The 25,040-nt window shown below is 37.1% G+C and overlaps 1 protein-coding gene and 1 pseudogene across 12 annotated transcripts in view; one reads left to right on the forward strand and one right to left on the reverse strand.

Annotated features, from left to right (window-relative positions):
- Positions 1 to 25,040, reverse strand: part of Spir (spire type actin nucleation factor) — a 179,911-nt gene that overhangs the window by 61,275 nt on the left and 93,596 nt on the right. For 9 of the 12 annotated variants that reach the window (XM_071778389.1, XM_071778386.1, XM_071778387.1 and 6 more), the window contains 2 exons: positions 18,434 to 18,707; positions 16,112 to 16,440 (listed from right to left, as the gene is read on the reverse strand). In XM_071778389.1, coding sequence (XP_071634490.1) covers positions 16,112 to 16,440; positions 18,434 to 18,707 — 603 coding nt within the window. The remainder of the gene's footprint in view (positions 1 to 16,111; positions 16,441 to 18,433; positions 18,708 to 25,040) is intronic. The other 3 variants (XM_071778393.1, XM_071778391.1, XM_071778385.1) reach the window with 1 other exon arrangement.
- LOC139813089 (histone H3-like) lies at positions 16,735 to 17,646 on the forward strand (annotated as a pseudogene).

Raw genomic sequence — 25,040 nt, forward strand, 5'->3', positions numbered from 1 at the left:
GTATATATCGATAATAGATCAATCACATGTAAAGGGGTGATATCGGATTGGCCTTTTAGTATTCCCGAGTTATGGGATACAATAGTAAATAAAGATGATATTATGCAAATTGAAAGAATGACTAGAAAGCGTTTTGATAAGGAAAAACAATCCAGGATAGAAAACGATACAAATAATATATGCATCATTTTTAATAAAAACGTTCTTCCAAAAAATATATCTATATTTGAAGGTTATGGCCATCTGAAGGTTAGACCATATGTAGAAGCGGTTAAACAATGCTTTAGATGTTTCAGATTTGGACATGTCAAGGCAGTGTGCAAAGGCTCAGAGAAATGCGGTAGATGTGGAAATGAGGCTCACGATGAGTGCAATCTTGACTACTATTGTGTTAACTGTGAAGGTTCACATAGATCAACCTATCGAGGATGCCCGGTGTTCCAATGGAATAGGGAAGTAAAAGTAGTGATGGCGTATCATAACGCAACGTTTTATGAGGCTCAGAGAATCCTAAAAAGCAAAAAAAATAAGACGACTAATACTAAGACTCCATAGACGCGGAAACGCCGTGCGGCAGAGTGCGTTGACCAATCACAAATTTTGATTTTGCCGCAGACGACTTGCGGCAGCCTTCTGATTGGTCAACGCACTCTACCGCACGGCGTTTCCGCGTCTATGGAGTCTTAGCATAAGGATTACGATAGATTTACCAAACCCTCGGATTGGCCGGAATTAAAAACATATGCAAAGATAGTAAAACAAAATCCTATCGTCCAGAAGAAGATGGATGCAAAAAAATCGACCCAATATGAAGATGCACAAGATGGTTCTAAAAGATCGTCACTGGAAAAAAATCCTAAAGCACTAAAATCGATAGTAAATAGGCGGGAAGGTAGTTCTAATAGGAATCAACTATATTATAATAGATTTAACATGAGACAGGAAGAAATAAATAGGGATAAAAGAGGTATAGCTATAAGAAATACAGACGATGAATCAGAAAATGAAAATAGGGTTATTAAAAAAAGAAGAAGCAATATAGATAGCCATGAAACTAGTGGGATCGGAAACTTCTTTAGAGATATAATGTCTCAAATAGCTCAGGAAGAAGTAAAAAATAGCTTAAGAGACGTGGAAATGTTAGATATTAATAACGGGTATAGTAACTCGGATGATAACTATGATAGGTTTTATGATAAGGAAATAAAAGTATATAATCAAGAGCCGGTGGATCAGAGAAATAGGGAGAAAAGTAATAGAAGTCAAAGGTTTAGAGGTCCTGCAAATTATAGATCTAACTATGGTTAAAGTAGTACTCTGGAATGCTCGAGGTATTCGAAACAAGAAATATGAATTCGATTCACATATTAGGCAATTTGATATCGCCGTTATAACTGAAACAAAGGTAAATGATCTGAACAAATTTCAAATATCAGGCTACAACATAATAGGGAAGGAAAGTATAGGTAATAGCGGAGGTATTATTATTGCTATTAGTAGGAGGATGGAATTTGAAGTTATTAAAGAGTGGTATATTGGTTCCAAAAATGTTGATATTTGTGGTATTAGAATATACAACTCTCAGTTGAAATTCAATCTTATAGCGGTGTATAGAAGGCCGACCGGTAGGGAAGACCCTAAGGTCTGGTCTAATATACTTAATTTTGATAGAAAAGGAATTGGATCTATTGTAATGGGGGACTTTAATGCTCATAATATTCTATGGAATTGCAACGATACGGATTTTAAGGTGATTGGGCCATGTACCATGTGAGTCAATATAAGGGCTAAATTTTATTTTAAGAAAAACCATTTTTATGGATGTATTCTAGACACTTGTATAATTACTGGTTTTATAATGTAACTTTTCATTCGATTACGTATCAATTTATCTACTGATAAATGTAAACAGTTCAAGATTTGACTTCAGTTGACATTCGTACAAGAGAAATGTCGCGACATTGCATCTCTTCGATGTAGGCAGCTATCATGCCAGTGCCATGTGTTTGAGTGAGGTTATGTATTGTGTTTATGTTAAAAAATAATGGAAGGTAACAAACAATTTCGATAACGGGAGATTTGCTTGCCAAGGAATAGTGCTGTGGAAAGAAAACACTACACGGCGCGGCGTTGCCACATGTTCACGTCGCGTACAGCTGATCGAAAGGCCGACAAGAAACGCGACGATTCATCAACTTTTGATTGAATTTTTGGCCTTATTACACGTCAACGTCGTTTTGTCTTATACTTAACAAGTGCTAGAAGAATCAAATAATGTTATTTTCAGTTTTTTGAACTTGTTTCTTTACAGACAGTGAGTGAAATTTTCGAAAAATGTATGTTTTCGGTACAATTTCCCATAAAACCTATTTAAAATTGCCAACTTTGAGATTTAATATTTTAAAAACTAGACGTCAGATCTTCTCAAAATTGCAAATTTAAGCGTATTTAGGTTTTTTTTATAACATATATTTAATTCGGATTTTTTTCTTTAACATGCTCTGATGGCCCAATCACCTTAATGGGGAAAATCTACAGGAAAAATTCTTCAATCAGGGTTACTTATGCGTAAATCAAGATACTTTGTCTAGGCTAAATTACAGGAATCAGATAGCTTCTAATATAGATCTAATTTTCGCGGATGGTAAAATAACTGATTATATTAATTATGAACAAATTCAGGACACTTGGGAGTCAGACCATTTTCCATTAAAAGTAGAAATAGATACAGAGGTCATAGTCTTTAAAAAGATCACTAATAGGTTGTCGACAAAGAATACAGACTGGGCATTATATTAAAATATAATGAAAAAAAGCATAGAGGAACTAGAAAGAAACATGATAGGCAAAGATCTCCAGACGAGATACTCTTTATTTACTGATAAAATGAAGAGAGCGGTGAATATAGCAACAGGTAGGAAGGAAACTTTTGTAAGAAACACAAATATTGAGATAAAGCAAGAAAAGTCAATTAAACAACAAGTAAGATGGTGGGATTCAGAATGCTCATCAGCGATAGAAATACGTAAAAAGAAATTGAAAATATTTAGAAAGCTCCAAACTTTACATTCATTTATAGACTATAAAAAGCAAGTAGCTTTGACAAGAAAAGTACTTAAGAAAAAGAAAAGAGAAAATTTTAAAGCTTTTTGTAACAGCATTAATAGATTTTCTAATTTATCTTACGTTTGGAATACAATGAGAACTTTTAAAAAAGCTAGGAGTAGAATAAGCTGGAATAAGTGGCAGATAGGAGATAGAGAAAAAGTCATAAGAGAAGAAATTGATAAATTGTCAGCATTTGGAGTATCTTGGAGGGCAGTAGAGGACGATACATACGATAGAGAGGAAACAGAATTAGATTCGTTATTCTCAGAGGCAGAATTATATAGGGCAATTGGGATGATTAAAAAAGATTCAGCTCCTGGAAGGGATGAAATAGACTATAAAATGATAAAAAATTTACCAAAAAAAGCTTTACAATTCTTACTACGAATATTTAACGATATATGGTTAGGATCAGGCTTTCCACACGAGTGGAGAGAATATCAGGTCTTATTTATTGATAAGGTAAACAAAAATAAAGTCAGGCCTATATCACTATCGTCATGCATGGGCAAGCTAATGGAAAGGTTAGTAAACGAAAGACTTATATGGTGGGCGGAGAAAGAGAAGAAATTACACCCGATGCAAAATGGTTTTCGAAGAGGTAGATCGTGCACTGAAAATCTAGTTAAATTTACATCGGACATCAAGACAGCTTTACTCAGTGAAGAATACGTATTGGCGGCATTCCTAGATGTGGCATCTGCATACGACAACGTTGTTTTTCATATTTTAAAAGCCAAACTAAGAAGGATGGGCTGTCCTGGTAGAGTCTTCAAATTTATCAACACCTGGTTAGACGAAAGGAAAGTCGAATACATCGTAAATAATAAAGTGACTCTGAAAAGAATAATGAGGAAGGGCCTTCCACAAGGAGCTGTCCTGAGCGCTATATTATATGCTCTGAATACTAACGACATTACCGTAGATGTTGACGACGACGTAGAAGAATTAGAATTTGCTGATGATATCGTGGTGTATAGGACGGGTCTTGATAGGAAGCTGAATAAGATGAAGATCGAAGAAGCAGTCAACATTATTGCAAGTAACCTTGAGCTGATTGGTTTGGACTTGGAACCCAGAAAAACAACTCTGGTAGAATTTTCGAAGAGCGGCTTCAAAGATGATAATATCTCTATCATGGTAAAAGGCGTGGTAATTTCAAACAAAGAAGAATCGAGATTTCTCGGAGTTCGTATGGATAATCAGCTGAAATTCGTAGGCCACATTCAAGAAATAAGAGCTAAAATTGAAAAAGCCATTCAATTTTAAAATATTTAAATAGTGTCACCAGGGGAGCAGATTGCGTCACAGCTCTTATGCTATATAAAAGCTTAGTAAGATCAGTTTCCGACTACGGAAGTTTCGTGTACGCCCCCACAAGTAGTACTTTAAGATTAAAACTTGAGAGAGGCCAATTCCTGGGATTAAGAACCGCGATGGGCTTTAGGAATAGCACACCAACAAATGTGCTAGTAGCAGAAGCCAAAGTAGACTTACTAAGCGAGAGAGCCTTGATGTTAGCAAAAAACTTCTGTTCCAAGATCAAGAGACACGGTAGTGTCTCGCGCCAAGTACACGCGGAGCGAGACCGACCGTGACTCTTTTACGCGACGCGACGGGTTGCGAGTACCCGAGATGTTGAGATCTCGATAACGAGTGAACGGATCAAGTTCTAAGTAGGCTTGATCGATAGCTGGGGGTCTAATTAGGGGGGGGTTTCTCTCATAATATTCCGCTACGTGCCCTACGAGCGGAGATATTGCGACGCAAAGTCCAAATGTGAAAATTTTTTATTAAGATACGTCGTCGTCGTCGTCTACGTCGACCGCTCTCATCTCAATATTATTATGATTATCAGAGAAACGTCACTTTCACTTTTTCGACGCTGGCGGCGCAGGTATCGCCAGTTTCGATATCGCGCGCGTATTTCGAAATTAGGTCGATAGACTTATCGGTCAAGTATAATATATATTGAGTCAACGGAAAAGAAGGTTCTCTACGCTTGGCAGAAAGTGCCGCTAGGGAATTTTTAAGTCGATTCTTATGAATCAAGCTTGAATTCGATATCTAGGTATCCCAGGTTGCCGATGACGAGGTCCAGATAGTGCGCTTCATAGTTTTCGGTGTCCAGGTGTAATAATACGTTGAATTCGATGTCTACGTGTCCCAGGTTGCCGATGACGAGGTCCACATAGTGCGCTCCGTAGTTTTCGGTGTCCAGGTGTAATCGTACGTTGAATTCGATGTCTACGTGTCCCAGGTTGCCGATGACGAGGTCCACATAGTGCGCTCCGTAGTTTTCGGTGTCTACGTGTATTAATACCTTGAATTCGATGTCCACGTGTCCCAGGTTGCCGATGACGGGATCCAGATAGTGCGCTTCATAGTTTTCGGTGTCCATGTGTAATCGTACGTTGAATTCGATGTCTAGGTGTCCCAGGTTGCCGATGACGAGGTCCACATAGTGCGCTCTGTAGTTTTCGGTGTCTACGTGTATTAATATCTTGAATTCGATGTCCACGTGTCCCAGGTTGCCGATGACGGGATCCAGATAATGCGCTTCATAGTTTTCGGTGTCCAGGTGTAATCGTACGTTGAATTCGATGTCTAAGTGTCCCAGGTTGCCGATGACAAGGTCCACATAGTGCGCTCCGTAGTTTTCGGTGTCTACGTGTATTAATACCTTGAATTCGATGTCCACGTGTCCCAGGTTGCCGATGACGGGATCCAGATAGTGCGCTTCATAGTTTTCGGTGTCCAGGTGTAATCGTACGTTGAATTCAATGTCTAGGTGTTTCAGGTTGCCGATGACGAGGTCCACATAGTGCGCTCCGTAGTTTTTGGTGTCTACGTGTATTAATACCTTGAATTTGATGTTCACGTGTCCCAGGTTGCTGATGACGGGATCCAGATAGTGCGCTTCATAGTTTTCGGTGTCCAGGTGTAATCGTACGTTGAATTCGATGTCTAGGTGTCCCAGGTTGGCGATGACGAGGTCCACATAGTGCGCTTCGTAGTTTTCGGTGTCCAGGTGTAATAATACGTTGAATGCAATGTCTAGGTGTCCCAGGTTGCCGATGACAATGTCTAGATAGTGAGCTCCGTAGTTGTCGGTGTCTACGTGTATTAATATCTTGAAATTGATGTCTAGGTGTCTCAGGTTGCTGATGACGAGGTCCAGATAGCGCACTCCGTAGTTTTCGGTGTCTAGATGTAATAATACCTCGAATTCGATGTCTACGTGTCCCAGGTTGCCGATGACAAGGTCCACATAGTGCGCTTTGTAGTTTTTGGTGTCTAGGTGTATTAATAACTTTCAATCTGAATGTAGGACACGTAGATATCGAATTCGAGGTATTAATACACGTAGACACCGAAAACTACGGAGCGCACTATGTGGACCTCGTCATCGGAAACGTGGGACACCTAGACATCGAATTCAACGTATTATTATACCTGGACACCGAAAACTATAGAGCGCACTATCTGGAACCCGACATCAGCAACCTGGAACACGTGGACATCGAATTCAAGATATTAATACACCTGAATACCGAAAACTGTGAAGCGCACTATGTGAACCTCGTCATCGGCAACCTGGGACACCTAGACATCGAATTCCAGCTTGATTCATAAGAATCGATTTAAAAATTCCCTAGCGGCAGAATCAAGAGACACGGTAGTGTCTCGCGCCAAGTACACGTGGAGCGAGACCGACCGTGACTCTTTTACGCGACGCGACGGGTTGCGAGTACCCGAGATGTTGAGATCTCAATAACGAGTGAACGGATCAAGTTCTAAGTAGGCTTGATCGATAGCTTGAGGTCCAATTAGGGGGGGGGGGGGTTTCTCTTATAATATCCCGCTCCGTGCCCTACGAGCGGAGATATTGCAACGCAAAGTCCAAATGTGAAAATTTGTTATTAAGATACTTCTTCTTCTATCTACTTCTAACGCCGACGTCTTATATGACACTACAAAAAGGCGTGATATCCGTACAAAATTACCTTTTTCAAAAAAAAGGTAAAAAAATGCGCCAAGTACACGCATAGTAGTATATATGTATTATGTTGTTACCTCGAAAAAAACAAAGTAGTAGTATTATACCTCGAAATAACACCCTGTACATATTGTTTATACAATGCGTAATACTACAAAAAGGCGTGATATCTGTACAAAATTACCTTTTTTAAAAAAAAGGTAAAGAAAGGCGCCAAGTACACGCATAGTAGTGTATATGTTGTTACCTCGAAAAAAAAAACAGTGGTAGTATTATACCTTAAAAAAATCTAAGTAACAAGTGGTAGACGAAATCTTTGTATCTTGAAAAATCTCGAAAAAACCTAAACAGTAGTATCTTCACCTCAAAAAAAAAACAAAGTAGTAGTATTATACCTCAAAAAAACCTAAGTAACAAGTGATGGACGTAATCTTTGTATCTCCAAAAATCTCGAAAAAACCTAAGCAGTATTATTTTTATTTCCAAAAAATTATTACTCAAGTGATACACATCACAAAATTACGTTACCTTATCAAAAAATGAGTCGCGCTTCAAGTGATCTATTATTACAATTACAAAAAAGAAATGATATCTCTTTTTAAATTACAGCGCCAATTACAGAGAACATATATTTTTCGAGATACAAAGATTACGTCTACCACTTGTTACTTAGGTTTTTTCGAGGTATAATATTACTACTGCTTTTCTTCGATTAGAATAAAAAATTGAATCATGAAGAATTACACAGAGGTAACAGTACAAAATACAAATATTTTATTAAAATATTTAAACCCAATAAGGGAATACAAGGTATTTAAATATAAAGTTTATATATGTATTTTAAAAGATTTAATCGCATCGCAAAGAATTACAGAGGTAACAGTACAAAAAATAAAAATATTTTATTAAAATACATAAATTTTTCTTGTCAAAAAACTTGGCGCTGCTAGACACATCGCCCACACCCACTCGCTCGCACATACACACCAGGCTGACCTAATTTTGAGGTCTAGCAGCGCCAAGTTTTTTGACAAGAAAAATTTATGTATTTTAATAAAATATTTTTATTTTTTGTACTGTTACCTCTGTAATTCTTTGCGATGCGATTAAATCTTTTAAAATACATATATAAACTTTGTATTTAAATACCTTGTATTCCCTTATTGGGTTTAAATATTTTAATAAAATATTTGTATTTTGTACTGTTACCTCTGTGTAATTCTTCATGATTCAATTTTTTATTCTAATCGAAGAAAAGCAGTAGTAATATTATACCTCGAAAAAACCTAAGTAACAAGTGGTAGACGTAATCTTTGTATCTCGAAAAATATATGTTCTCTGTAATTGGCGCTGTAATTTAAAAAGAGATATCATTTCTTTTTTGTAATTGTAATAATAGATCACTTGAAGCGCGACTCATTTTTTGATAAGGTAACGTAATTTTGTGATGTGTATCACTTGAGTAATAATTTTTTGGAAATAAAAATAATACTGCTTAGGTTTTTTCGAGATTTTTGGAGATACAAAGATTACGTCCATCACTTGTTACTTAGGTTTTTTTGAGGTATAATACTACTACTTTGTTTTTTTTTTTGAGGTGAAGATACTACTGTTTAGGTTTTTTCGAGATTTTTCAAGATACAAAGATTTCTACCACTTGTTACTTAGATTTTTTTAAGGTATAATACTACCACTGTTTTTTTTTTTCGAGGTAACAACATATACACTACTATGCGTGTACTTGGTACTAAAATACGGCAATCCAAAAATCAAAAGAAGTATAAGTAACCTAAGCAATAAAGAAATGATACATAGGCTACGATTCCCACAGAGAAGAAAAAGCATAATTTCGATAGCGTGGGATAGAGTCAACCTATTAGCGAAAGATATAGGTCAATCAACAGATAATTTTGAAGTATGGGAAATGAAGTACGAAGATCTTACAGAAGACATAACTATAGAGTTGGAAATAGGACAGTCACATAGCGCTAAAAGGAAAGAAAAGGAAAGAAGAAACCTAGAAGATATAAAATATAGAAAAAATGATCTAGACTTTATTAAAGAACTTTGCGATGCACAAAATTTGGATAACCCCCTGATTGTTTATACAGATGGTTCAAGAACAGAGGACTCAGCTTCGACAGGAGTCGGCGTGGTCTTTGAAGAGATGGATCAAGCTTTCTATGTCAGCCTCCCGAAAAAGTGCTCGTCATTCTCAGCGGAAGCCTTCGCAATAGCTACTGCATTAAAAAAACTAGAAAAGAATCAAGAACAAGGAGAAAGAAATAACAAGCAAATATTAATATTATCAGATTGTCAGAGTGTATTAAAAGCAATAAAAAACAATAGGCTAGATGTATATAAGAGTAGCTTTATATTAGACATTAGAAGACGTCATTCTAGATTAAAAACTAAATTCGGTTGAAAAATTATTTATGGATGGATCCCAGCTCATAGAGGTTATACTGGAAATGAGATAGCAGACAGATTAACAATAAAAGTAGGTGCGTCAGAAGTAGCGGAAATAAATATCCCCGTCCCGATAACGGACTTAAGAAGCATATTTAGGGAAGAAGCTTGGAATAACACGCAGGATAAATTAATTAGTGAAAGTTCATATAAAGGCAAGGATTACTTTCGAAATTTCCACGACAGAAACAAAAAACAACCTTGGTTTAAAGAAATTAAAGCGGAGAGATATTTTTATTCTTTCATTAATCGTATAAGAGCGAACCACTACAATTTAAACGAGTCTTTAGCTAGAAAGAACTATATAGATATATCTAGATGCGACTGCGGCTACGAAAAAGAAGACATAAATCATGTAATATGGCAGTGTAGTAGGTACGATGTGGAAAAGGAAGCGATGAACGAGGAATTGGTGAAACGTAACATTTACGGAGCAGAGGACATAGTGGAATTGATCAAGAGAAAGGACTGGCCTAAAATTGGAGTGGTATACAGATTCATTAAACAGATAGGAAGGATTATCTAACAAGTACTGCGTTAATAAGATCAACACTAAAATACGCTATATAGCCCAAAGGTGGGGCTGAAGGCGTTTATAACTCCAACCGGAGTTAATAACCTCAAAAAAAAAACTTTAACGCTAATCAAGTTGCGTGATGGCCGCCGTAGCGAACACACGCGTTTTAACCTAGCTAGTGACCGCGGAAGTTTGTAATAGTTTCGGTGGTTTTTTAGAGGATTGCAAGAGTAGGTTAGGGGTTCCTGAGGGTTTTCTACGAATTTAAGAATAGGAAAAACGAAGGGAAAAAAGACATTTCCCCCCTTGGAGGGGGGAACAAGTTTAAAGGCTCAATAGTGAGAAAGTATAGGAAAAGGATTTAGCCAGCCGACGATGGAAGCAGTAAATACAGTATTAGATACCGAAACGGAAAAGTCAATGGCTGGAAAGAAAAGAGCAGCGGACACCGAAGAGATGGAAAATAAAGACGATAAGTATACAGAGGGATACTCGCAGAAGGAAGGAGAGTAGAAGGTAGTAGGAGAAAAGAAGATGGCGAAGGAAAAGCGCGCCAAAATCCTACCAGAAGTAGCGTCCATGAAGGTAAATAACAAGGAAGAGGGGATCAACCAATCAGAGAAGGATGACGTCAGCATGGAAGATAATACGCACGAATCAGGCGAGACGACTACGGAAGATTCCAGATACGTATCGGCGAGTGAGATGGAAGTGGATATTGAGGAAACTCGACACGCAAACACAGCGGGTGTGAGTTCGAACGAGAAAGTTAATAACAATACAAGAATGGCAGAAAATAATAGAGAGGTGGACAGGAAAGCAAGAGAGGAGTACATGAATCGTGCGGGGGTGCTTGAAAGAGGAGTTAGCGAGCTAGATGCATCAGAATTATCGAATCAGAAGCAGGTTAAATTCACCGAAGGGACCAACGTAACGTATAAACTGGTGCTTAAGTTACAAAAAGACAGAATACAAACGAAAAGAGGTAAGAATTTGTATAAAATTTGGAAAGTAATTACACGAGATAAAATATATCCGGACGGAATGGTAATGTTATCACATACGGCAGCCATATGTAAATTTAAGAAGTGTAATGATGCTAATGTTTGTTTAGAACCTATCAACAAACTTTCCGATGAGATAGGAATGACAGCGAAAATCGATCAGAGAGGATCGAAATTCGTTGGAGTGATTACGGATTGGGGTAACAGTATAATAGATTTATGGGATTCAATAAACGATCACAACGAGAGAGAGACATAGTGAAGATTGGACGTATGTATAGGAAAAAGTGGGACAATAAAGAAAAGAAAATTAAATAGAAAAAACAGGCCAATAAACGAACAATTAAAAGATGTTTAAAAACATATAATTAATTGGTATATATACATAGAAACGGAACGTTTCGACTCACTGAGTCTTCTTCAGCCGTGGTAATTAATTAACATGTAGAATTCGTCGTGTTACAATAATATTATAAAAGCCTATCGAGCCACATCACCATTCGATTGTCTAACGAATACATACTGATTGTGAGTCTATGTCGATGTATCTAACGAAGTCAAAGTCAGAGATGAAATGTAGTCAGTGGAATTGCGTAATTGATTCTTCGTTCGGAGGCGAGAATTAATCGGGTCCGGTTTATAATTGTTCTCAGAATGTGTGGTCAGAATATAAAAAGGTTGTTCTGTAAAGATCGTGTATAACTGAGATGATTGTCGTAAGTATAAAACCGTTGAAACTTCCATGTATTCGACAGGACGTAAAATGTGCTATGTAAAGCTCTTTCTCGTTTCGCGTTGAAAAAGACTCAGTGAGTCGAAACGTTCCGTTTCTATTGTATATATACCAATTAATTATATATTTTTAAACATCTTTTAATTGCTCGTTTATTGGCCTGTTTTTTCTATTTAATTTTCAATTTATACGAGCGTAGTTAATTTTTATTTATTTAAAGAAAAGAAACTTGTAGAGGAAGATACAGGAAACCTGATTATAACTTTTAATGGAGATACGGTCCGTCAAAAGTTGGACTTGTTCGCGCGAAGAACGTCAATAAAAATAAAACCTTTTATCTCATCAGTAAAACAATGTTTCCACTGTTTCAGATTTGGCCACATTAAGGCGGCATGCAAGAGCGAAGAAAGATGCATCATATGCGGAGAATTGGCACACGAAAATTGCACAAAAACAGCAAAATGTAGGAACTGCGGAGGCAATCACAGATCTACATGGAGATCATGCAAAGAATATGAGAAAAATAAAAATAAAAATATTATAATGGGATATACAATAATGTCTCTCGCAGGGAAGCAGAACGAATATTAGAGGGAAGAGAACAAGAACCAGAACAGACATACGATAGATATGACAAACCAACGCAATGGTCAAAACTTTCGCCACCAAGAAGAGAGATGGAGGGAAGAAAGGAAAATCCACCGATAGTTAGAAAGACAATAACATATGAAGAAGATAGAGAGGATAGACAATTAAGAAAAACAATTACTTACAAAGATAGAGTGACTACACAGAAAGATAAGCAAAACAATTATTATAAACAATTTGATAATAGAAGCGAAGAGATAACAAAAGACAAAAGAGGAATAGCTAACAGACAGGAAGATAGACACTCGGAAGAATGATGGGATAAGGAATCCACAGAAGAAGAGATAAAAGCAAACACTTCAGAGGAAGAGAGACAAATAAATAATAGGGAGGAAAAACGAGACATACCAGAAGGCCTCAATAGGGAGCGGGATATCATCACGAGGTTAGCCGCCAAGCTGATCTACTACACAGATCAAGATTGGGAATTTAGAAGAATTTTACAAGAAATAATACAAGGACCAGAACAAAAAGAATTAGGAGTCAGGAATCAAGATGAGGCACTAAGAGTCAAGGAAGATATTTTACAAAAGAAAAAGGAATTGAAACTAGATAAAAAAATCAGAAAGCAAAGGATGATCGTAGGTGAAATCAAGAGAGAATTTAGGAAGGATCAAGAAAGACAAATGGCGCGTGACGGTGTTCGTCCGAGCACTTCACAGCGCTATAAATATAAGTTGATATATTCTATTTAAAAATATTAAATTGGAACTGTAGCGGATATCAAGGGAAGAAAAATGAGATTATTAAAAGAGCATTAGAATATGATATAATAATATTAACTAAAACTAAGAGTAATAAAAATAATATTTATATTTCAGGATTTAAAACACATTGTAAATTGAGCAGAAGTAACAACGGAGGAGTGGCTATATGTGTTAGAGACAATATCGAATTTGAAGTAATAAACGGCTGGCAAAAGGTAAATAATATATTTGATATTATAGGAGTAAGACTCATCAACACAAAGGAGAGATTCAATGTAGTGGCAGTATATAGAAGACCAAGTGAAATGAGGAAAAATGAATGGGAAGATATACATTGACACTAAAGATCTTGAAACCATTGTAGCAGGCAATTTTAATGCCCATCACACATTATGGAATTGCTATGACATTGACCAACACGGAGACAATGTATGATAAGGACTATATCTGTATCAATGTAAATACGTTAACAAGAATAGGCGCCATAGGTCACACTCAAACAACTTAGACCTAGTTTTTGCTACGACTAAAATAAGCGAGGATATGGAATATAAACAATTGAATCTGAATGACACTTGGGATTCGGATCATTTTCCAGTGGAAGTACGAATAACAACAGAAATAGAAAGTTATATTAAAAAATCTAATAAGTTTTCTACAAAAAAACAAGATGGACGGAATACAAGGATATGATGGAAAAAATAATAAAGGAAAATATAGACGAATACAGAGATATACTGTTTGGAGGTAATACCAACTAGGAAGATAAATACTCGGCATTTATTAATGTAATTAAGACATCAATTAAAAACATCACGGAAGACGGTAAACAAAGAAAGCAGCTGAGCAAAGAACAACAGAATAGAAGAAAAAATGCGGAAAAGCCGAGAGGAAGAAAAGTTACTTGGTGGGATGTAGATTGAGATGAAGCAATTACTAGAAGACAAAGAGCACTAAAGAACTTCAAAAAGAAGAAGGATTTACATTCATTGGTAGAATATAATAAGAAAAAAGCGGAAGCGAAGAAGATCATCAACAGCAAAAAAAGAGAGTGTTTTGATAAATTCTGTGCATCAATCAATAGATTTACGAGCCAGACATATGTTTAGAATAAGATGAGAACTTTTAAAAACGTCAGGAAGAAGATTAATTGGAATAGTTGGACTCATAAAAGCAGAGAGGAAGAAATTAGAAAAGAGATTGACAAACTAGTACCACCAAGTGTTCAAACAAAAATGATGGGCCAGGACGGAGAAACATACAAGGAAGACAGCTTGGAAGATAAGTTTACAAGAGAAGAATTAAAAAGAGCATTAGAAATGATTCGAAAAAATTCGGCACCAGGAAGAGACGGAATAGAATATAGAATGCTGAAAGATATGACTGAGGAAATGGAAGACGTGATGTTTGAAATTTGTAATGAAGTTTGGACTACAGATTGGTTCCCGGAAGACTGGAGGCAATATCAGACAATGTTTATAGACAAAGTAGGCAAGAAGAAAGTAAGACCAATTGCATTATCATCCTGCGTTGGTAAAGTTATGGAAAAAATGGTGAACGAGCGACTAGTTTGGTGGACGGAACGAGAAAATAAATTAGTAAGGAACCAGAATGGATTTAGGAGAGGAAGGTATATATATATATATATATATATATATATATATATATATATGTGTGTGTGTCTATATATATATATGGAGAGGTAAAAACCATAGTGATGTGTCAATATTTAAAAAAATTTGACTTACACCACTATGGCTTTTACCCCTCCATATGTTTCTAGCATCGTGAAAACTGGCAGTATTATTTCACACATTATTATTTTGACTTACTATCAATATACACAATATATAATATAAAAAAATGTTTGTATCATTTTTTTTATTGACCTTGTTGGGTTTGCCACAATGGTATCTCTTTTCAACTTTGAATTTAAAACATTCGATCTGTGGGACATACCGTGTGTTTTGGCGATTTGTCAAAATTTTCAAATATGTCGGTGGTGCGACAGTCAATGGAACTTCGGAAACAGTAGCGCCTTCTTCTTTCAACATGAATAACTAAAAATCTGTATTTCGGCTAATTACCGAGTTTATAAATATTTAATTAAAATTATCTGGGTGAGTCACAAACCTTTTTAATCTCACTTCATATTTTCATATAAAATATAAACGATTCCATATAAAAACTTTTATTAACTTATCTATTTCGGCTAAATGCATGGTGTAAAAATAAATAATTAATTACAATTAAACGAATGACTCACAAACTTTTTCAATTGCACTTCAAAAGTCTTCATACGAAATACAAACAATTTCATATAGAGATTCTTTAAAAAAATGTTTATTCCCGGCCAAGTATACATACATACGAATGGATTATTCTCGATCTCAACTGGCCCATTAGCCGTATTGAGTATTAACCTTTATAAGAGCACTATAAAAGCCGTTTTAAACGTTATACGTTCGTAAAAAGGCAGTAGAGTTCTATTTTAAGATATCGGGCCATTTATAATTCTATTTTGAAATATCGGGCTATTTATAAATCTATTATATTCTTCAGTCTTTTCTATCCCTATTTTATATATAATTCTTTAAGATTTGGTTGATTAGTTCTTGAGTTATAGATAAATGTGTATATATACTGATACACACACAGGCGCGCGCGCGCGGGGACATTTTTTTAATGCGATTTTCCGACGTTTTAGAACATTCAGAACACATTGGCATCAAAAACTAAAAAAAAAAAAAACAATTTTTTCTTCAGTCTTTTCTACCCCTATTTCATAAGAATTAGAGTAAAATCATCAAAAACTATAGAACACATTACACTATTCAATTCAAAATATTTGCGAACCTGACATCGAGTGTCTCCAAAGTTTAGTTTAAAAAAGGAAGGGGGCAGTATAGACTTGGCATTCCTTACCTTATCAATATCGTCCTCCCACTCATCACTATGAGCTTTATCGTTTTTACTCTCGTGTGCAATCGTATGTGCCCGTCGTGGTTGTCTCGGTGCTCGTGGCTGCGGACTACAATTTGGGCTGGGATTCAGGCTAATGTTGGGACTTGGACCTTGACTCAACGTCGAGTCCGTGAGACCGGCGTGCTGCCGACTCTGCGGCCTCGACTGTGGAAGGGATGTCGTCCCCGTGAATGATGTTAACGGTATAGTGCATTTTGCAGCGTGTCTTCTCGCAGATGCCCTCCGAGAAGGACATTGCGTCGCCAAATCATAAGCTGCAATCGAATAAACTTCAATTTTATCAAAAGGATAAGTTTTATATGACTATTTTCAAATATATTTTGAAGCTGAATTTTTAAAACAAGTATAATTTATCTTTATTTGTTTCATGTTTTGACCACTTTTGATTATGTTAATAAGACAGAAACAATGTTATTAATCATTCTTGGAATAAGCTAAACTCAGTATGACCGAAAACATCATTAGATAGATTAAAACATTCATTCTTTAGCAAATATACATAGAAAGTCAGATCTCACCGATTTTATCGCCACTTAAATATGTTGTAGGGGAAGTCTTTCTGAGTAATTCTACGCAAGAAAAAACTCCCGATGACATTGGTTTAAAAGATATAGTAAATTGAAGTTTCGCAATTTTAATGCTGAAGGACGTAATTTGTTCATATATGTATGTATAGACAATACACATGTAGACGGAGGTAGGTAAAAAGTTGCAAACCCATGTGAAAGCGTACAATAATGGAAAACAACAATTTATGTTTGTGTCATCGTTAAAGACTACGTTGTATTTATACTTTTTAATACAAAATTGTATATGTACTTTTCAATATACTAACTATTCTCTGCTTTAACAAATTATTTCTGTTACTTATGTTAGTTTATTTCTGTTATTACAGATATTGAGCATTTCCACACGATGAAACTTTTCACACAAAGCAAAGAAAGAAGAAAAAACGGATTTCCAACTTTCCACGCGAACCAAGGTCCACCCCTATCCACTCCTGCTTGCGGGGGAGAGGCTACCGCTATAGCTCGTATCATACGGACAGCATTTGGATTTGTTCAAGATGACAAGAACCATGCAGACGGGAAATGTAAAGTACGTCTTCGCAAGTCGACCGGAGGCAAGGCCCCGACAAACATTTGGCGACGAAGGCAACCCGTAAAAGCGCTCCTGCAACCGGTCAAGAAACCGCATCGTTATCACCCTGGAATTGTTGCGCTTCGTGAGATTCGTCGCTACCAGAAGAGCACGGAGCTTCTAATCTGTAAGCTCCCATTCCAGCGATTGGTACGTAAAAGGACTTCAAAACCGATCTCCGATTCCAGAGCTCGGCTGTTATGGCTCTGCAAGAAGCGACCTACCTCTTTGGTCTATTTGAGGACACCAATCTTTGCGCATTTCACGTCAAGAGAATCATTATCATGCCCAAGGACATCCAGTTGGCCCGCAGAATTCGTGGGGAACGTACCTAAACTGCTTCTATTCAATTATCTACACGTGTACTGTCTATATACCTACACATATCAGCAAATTACTTCTCTTAAAACTAATATTACTTTATGATATCTAAAAAAAGTATTAAAATTGTGAAACTTCAATTTGCTATTTCTTCTAAACCAATGCCATCCCCCACTTTTTTAATGTAGAATTACTCAGAAAAACCTCCCTTACAATATATTTAAGTAGTGATAAAATCGATAATATCTGATCTTTTATGCATATTTACATTCTTTTCTACCAATAAAATAAACGAACAGAAACAAATTTTCTCTCATCAATTTCAGACAAGAGTGAAACAATCATTTCTTTAAAAAATCAAAGATTTGAAATCAAATAATTTCTTCGCTAGCATTTTATTAATAAATTTTAATTAATTTTTCTTTGAGAAAGTTAGATATTATTTATCTAATCTCTATTACTCGCTTCTTCAGAATACTAAAGAATAATTAAATTACTGACGATATTCGCTAAAGAAAAAATATAGCAGAAAACTCGTAAATTAATTATTAAAGAAATTGTGAAAAAGTTTTCAAATTTTTAAAGAAAAATAAATTCCAAGTTGATAAAAGAATTCGTTTCTAAAGTCGATTATATATTACGCTATGTAGCTTATATAAGTAAATATTGTATCAAGAAAGAGAGGTATTAAAGAAAAGGTTAAAACAGATAACAAGAAGAGTTAATATGAGAATTATGATCAACAATTATAATCATCGAAAAAAATAAGAAGAAGGTTGAAACATTATTTAAAACAATTACATTCTAATTGAGCATCACAGAATCGGTGGTACTCGTTCCTGGTTAGACGAAGTCCGCCAGTTTTTCGCCAAGGATTTGCAGATCCCACTTCATCGTCATCCCTATGCTCATGATCCTTATGCCCGTTTCGTATACTTTTTTTTCGAGTACCAAAATTGTAATTTTTAAGTTGCCAATAGTTGCAAGCTTCATCTTCTTCCTCGAATCTTGTTTCAAAATTCTCCTCATTGTAATCATCATCATCGTCGTCATCGTCATCATCTTCTGCATCCAACTATTTACAAAAATGATATAAATATATTAGCAAAGAAGTATAACAAAGTTTAACAAAATTTAACACAATATAAAACTGAAAACGTATTTCTGATTACTAATCATCTCCGTCTTCAATTTTTTACATTGAAGTAAGATTTTAAATATTTTTTCTGAAAAACAACCAAAATTTTATATATCCGTGTATACAAAAATTTTAATCTTTTCGCACGTTTTCGCTTTAGACACATATATGTGCAATACAATTCAGTCATCAAAATATTTTCTTTCGTTTTCTGTTACTTTCTGCCATTTCTCGGGCAGGTTTCGGATTCTTTTGCGAAAAAAAAAGATGTCGGTTTGGAGGCAATAAAATCGTCGATCCATTTTCATATTTTAGCCACATCTCGAAAACGCTCCCAGATAGCACAATGACATCCTCGGGAAATCCAAAGGACACCCAGGACGGACAACCGGGATATCCTAGGAGTATCCCCATTAAATCCCGGGATATACTTTGGATGTCCTGAGGAATAGCAAATGATCCCGAATTCTAGTCCTCATGACATCCTGAGGATATCCCGTCAGACGTCCTGAAAACTTTTATGGGATACGTTATGGACATTTTTTAGGCGTCTGAAGGGAAAGATTTTAAAAGTGAAATCGAGCTATTAACCCAATTAGCAATAATTGTTTTATGTTTGGAAGATTTTTTTAATATCTGAAAAATATACATCTTGATATTTCAAAAATATACACATCTTGCGAATGTCATGATTTTGCTTTGCCGGAGACCTGCTTATATTAGCCCTCAACTAAAATCTTACGAGTTAGTCTTACCATTATGCGCCGCCTAGTGGCGTCGTTCCAAACTAGCACAATGACATTCTCTGGAAATCCGAAGGACATCCAGGAAAAATGCGCTACCATGCATCTTTCTTAATTAAGAATATTTCATAATATTTCAAAAATATTTGAAAAAAGATTATAGAGAACCAATAATAAATTTATAATATTTTTAAATATTTTGGAACGAGATTATAAAACAATAAATATGTAGATTTAAATTATTATTTAAAAAATATATTTCAAATATTTAACCTTCCTATACCCGCGCATTGGTCTGTCAGACCGACGATATACGTTTGCCTTGTTTTTCATTTAAAAAAAAACAAGGCAAACGTATATCGTCGGTCTGACAGACCAATGCGCGGGTATAGGAAGGTTAAGAAAATATTGTCTGAGTGATAAAGAAGAACATAATATATATAATATTATATAATTTTCACCCTTTTTTTGCAAACAGTTCAAAAATGACAATTTTTTAATTATGTCATTGTTGTAGGGTGAAAATTCAATACACTAAATAAAGAGCTAATATATATGTATAGCTCTAGATATTTTTGTTCCTCTACAATCAGTTATTGCTATTTTCACTCATTCCAAATACGTAAAAGATATCCTAAAATCATCCAAAATGTGTCCAGGATGTCCTGAGGAGTTTTATAGGATATATTCAGGATATCCTGCGATACTCCTCAAGATATCCTGGACATGCGTAAGATGATTTTAGGACTTTTTATGGATTTTAGGATTTATTTAAGTCTAGTGGACATTTATGAAAAATTTATAATTTATTACGATACTTAACATTCTGAAATTACTTTAAGTATTTTACAATTAATGAAATAAAATGGAATATTTATGTAAAATATTTACGACAATATATGTCCTGGATGTCCTTCGGATTTTCCGAGGATGTTATTGGCTATCTGGAAAACAACTAAATGTCCTGAAAATATCCCAGGATATCCTGAACATATTCAGGACGATCCTGAGGACGTCTTGTGCTATCTGGGGCTGTCCAGCCAAAGAATGCTGCATCGATCAGAATAGATGATAATCCGAAAGCGCCAAGTCGGGTGTACACGCCATGCGGGAGAACTTCTCAGTCCAAGTCAAAGATGGTTTGAAGAGCAACGTGCGGTCTAGCATTATCGTACAGCAAAATGACCTTTCGGCTTCCTTGTGCGGTCTAGTAAATAACTTTTTCCGTTCAATTTCGTCGGCCAACTGATTCAACTGACGATTATAGCGTTCGACAGTAACTGTTTCACCCGGCTGAAAAAGCTCGTAAAATAGCACGCTTCATGTCCTACCAGATGCACAAAAGCACCTTTAACATGGATGTTTGATTTTACCCTCAGTTTTGCCATTGATGTTGATGGCTGCCCGGAATCTAGCCACAAATGTTTATGTTTAAAATTATCATACATAATCCATTTTTCGTCATCAACAATTTTCCACAAAAATCCTTTTTATATTGTTTGGTAAGCAATGAAATGCATATGAAAGGCGGCTGAAAATGTTTTTGGAGAGTTTATACGGTAGGTATCCATTTTCCGAGGTTCTAAATTTTTCCCATCTCATGCAATCGTTTTGAAACTGATGCTTGATCAATTTTTAACTATTTGTGACGAATTTTCATTCAATACTTTTTGCAAATTGGCCTCCAATTTTTGTGGTGTTCTAGTAAGTACGTGGTTGATTTCTGAATCTATATTAAATATTGATTTCTGACATCTATATCACCAGTTTTAAACCGTCAAAAATCAATATTTGCAAGTATTATGGGCACAATAGCTGATAAGGAACGTTCCTATAGATATATGTATAGGACAGATGCGAATAAGGTCTCACCAAATAAGCATCCGCGGATCAACGAGGACATGACATAGGGCAGTAGCTATATCATCACTGGGTCGGGGCTATTGAGAAATTATCTCTCTAAGAGCTCGACGCCAGACACTCTCAAGCGGTACTTATAGTAAGAGTAAATCGACTGAGGTACTGCGTTGGGAAAGGCAACAAGAAACCCACCCCAATAAAGCTGCCTCAGTAGACTATCATGGTTAAGGCTATTAGAATAAGATAAGTTACTGATCATGGACATCGGAGGACAAGATCCAGCAGGGGAGGAGTATCACAATCAGATCGTGAAGCAGAAACTGGTAGGGCCATTAAAATCTGCACCTGGAACGTCAAAACCATGTCAAAGCAGAAAAAATTTGGAAATGGACAGACTTGATATTGACATTATGAGGATCAGCGAAATGCGTTGAACCGACAACGAAAAATCCCTAATAAACAAACATCAGGTATATTATTTCGGTAATACCAATGGAGAACACATATATGGTGTAGGGATGATCGTCAGCAAGCAACTGAACAAATGTGTTACCAACTTTGTCCCCGTATCTGATAGAATACTGTTCATTCAAATTGATTCATTCCCGACCAACATTAAAACCAACATAATCCAAGTATACGCACCCACAGCGGACAAACCTGATGAAACGATAGAAGCATTCTATGAGTATTTAACTAATACCCTAAGAAAATTAAGAAAGAATGAATTAACTTTTTGGTTATCGGCTACTTTAATCCTAAAATTGGCCGAGGTAAATGCGGGGAAGTGGTAGGGCCCTGGGAACTTAGGAGAACAAAACGAGCGAGGAGACCGAGTATGTGCCTTCGCAATGGAAGAAGAGTTAGTAATCACCAACACTTTTTTCAAATTGCCACGAAGAAGGCTATACATGGAGATCACCCCAGAACGCACCAGGAAATGTTATTAGGAATCAGATCAACTACATCATAATCAACGAGCGATTTAGAAATTCGGTAACATCAGTAAAGACATACCCGGGTGCCGACATTAAGTCAGACCATACATAACCCTCTCGTCGGAACCATATGCCTTTAGGCTCAAAAAAGTCAACCAGAAAATGACCACAAAATACGATCTAAAATAACTGAAAGACGCAGATACAAGACGAAAGATACATGAATATATGAATATCAAAATACCTCTACCAGGAACAGTGAACGATGCGGTGACAGAAATAAACCGCAATAAATCAGCAAAGAGATCTTGGACCAACATCTCCGCTCGAGAAGAACGAAGAAAAATAAGTGGATGAACGACTTTATACTAAACATGATGGTTAAAAGAAGGAAGGTTAAAGGAAAAGACAACGCAAGAAGTGGATGGAGGAACAATGTGCAGTGTGGGGTTGTAGGTTAGGATTAGGTTAAGGTGCGTCGTTCCCACAAATAACGAAACGTTCAATTGGGTATAATCTCGCTAGGTTTATTCATGCTTTCTGTACAAAATAAATATATCTTCTATATGAATGTGTAGATGGTCGTGTGTGTTGGTGTAAGTTATCTTTGTGTAGTGTAATATATGCATTACTATTCTTTAAATAATTGTTTGATAACTGATTTTTTCTTCTCGAAAATAATATCTCGTGGGACTACCAGGTTTCGTCCGGGAGTCCTAGGCTTGCCTTTCGGAGTGGACGGAATGGGACTCAGTCGGGTCTGATGAAATCGTGGTCGTGTAGGCGTCTTAAAAATGTGGTCTGTTTGAGTTGCCACAGAGTTCTCCAGATCGATAGGATGAAGAGGGCGACGGACACGTGGAGCTCGTGGTGGAACGTCAATCGGATAGAGTTTCCACGGTAGGAAGGTTTCTATCCTGGAGATTGGTATAGAGTCCCTCGCCTGGATCTCAGGAGCCGGTATGTCCTTGGGAGCCGGAACAAAGATGAGTACAAGCTTCCAAGGTAGGAAGGTTTCTACTCATCTTTGGAAGTCAGGATCGGATCCTGCGCCGTAGCCTCAGGAGCTGGTGTAGGGCTCGGTAGGACTGGAGTCGGACTTGGAATAGATGATGATTTGATTTCCACCGATTTCAGTGTTGCTGGGTCAGTATGACCCTACTTGGCAATCGGGGTGAATCTCCACTTCGTCTTGGACTTGTTCTGCAGCATACGTTTCCCAGGAGGTAGAGTTTCTACCTTGGTAATCAGGATGCAATTCTTCGTCTTGGTCACAGGAACAGGAGTCGGGGTCACAGGAACAGGAGTCGGAGCCGAGACCGTAGTCAGAGGAGGCAGCGCCTTGGTCTCAGGAGCAGGAGCTGGAGATGAAGAAGGCAGCGTCTTGATCTCAGGAGCAGGAGCCGTGGTAGGAGAAGGCAGCGCCTTGGTCTCCACCGGATATGGAGTCGCCCGACGGGCTGGGTCGCGACGACCCCGGAAACCTTTCCGCGGCAGGGTGTCGGTTGACTCTTTACCGTAGTTAACGCCCTGCCAAGCAGGTATTTACGAAGGCCCAGAGTAGAGCAACGCTTCGTATCAAAAGAGAATTATGTCAGGGGCCTCGGTAGGTAGCACGCCCTGACTGGCGTTCTCAAAGATCGCTGGGGAGGCCCCGCTGAGCTGCCCTTTATATAGGAATCAATGTCGAACCTTACTTACGAGAGAGATACGCCGCGCAGTGGTGCGCGCCGAACTATCCCGCCGATCAATACTCATGCCGCGCGCCGATCGATATTATGCTACTATCCGTGCTGCGCGCCGCGCGCCTCCCGTCATACTATTCGTGTAGCGTATGTACGGTCGCGCGCACGTGGCGGACAGCTGACCGCCACATGCAGAAATAGAGACACTAGGGCACAAACACGATTCGTTTAATCTACACAAAGTTAAGGAAGCAGCAGGACTGTACAAAATTAAAAGATCTGGATACATAAATGACAGTCAGGGCAAACCAGCAATCGATGTGGAAGAGACGAAAACAATTTGAAGGAACTACGTGGCAACAACCTTTGAAGACAACAGGCACACTACCATTTTAAAAAGCACAAAATGCAATACTGGACTATCGATCACCAAGGATGAGGTAGAGGCGGCAATAAGGGCGATAAAGGAAGGCAAGGCCACAGGACCAGACGACCTCTACTCAGAATTTTTAAAAATGACGGACCATGGTACAGGATGGCTGACTTCAGTATTTAACAAGATCTATCATACCGGAAGTATACCACAGCAATGGTTGAAATCCACCTTCGTAACCATACCCAAAAAAGCTAATGCAAACAAATGCGAGAACTACAGAATCATAAGTCTCATGAGCCATCTCGTGAAAACGTTTCTTAAAATAATACATTGAAGAATATACAGGAAATGCGAAGAGTACATGACAAATACACAATTTGGATTCAGAGACGCATTGGGTACGCGAGAGGCTCTCTTCGCAACCCAAGTTCTATTTCAACGCTGTAGAGATGTCATCTGCGATGTGTACATATGTTTCGTGGACTACCAAAAAGCTTAAGCTGATAAAATCAAACATGACGAGTTAAGGGGATCCTATAGTGGCGGTAGTTACCGACATTTTTTCATTTTAAGGAATTTTTGAATTGGCTTTACAGAATTGCAAGTTTTTGGTCTAGAATTAAAGTACGCACAAAAATCTACATCGCGTTGTACAATTTCATATCGGG

This window comes from Temnothorax longispinosus, chromosome 5 (assembly GCF_030848805.1).
Source record: "Temnothorax longispinosus isolate EJ_2023e chromosome 5, Tlon_JGU_v1, whole genome shotgun sequence".
Taxonomy (NCBI): domain Eukaryota; kingdom Metazoa; phylum Arthropoda; class Insecta; order Hymenoptera; family Formicidae; genus Temnothorax; species Temnothorax longispinosus.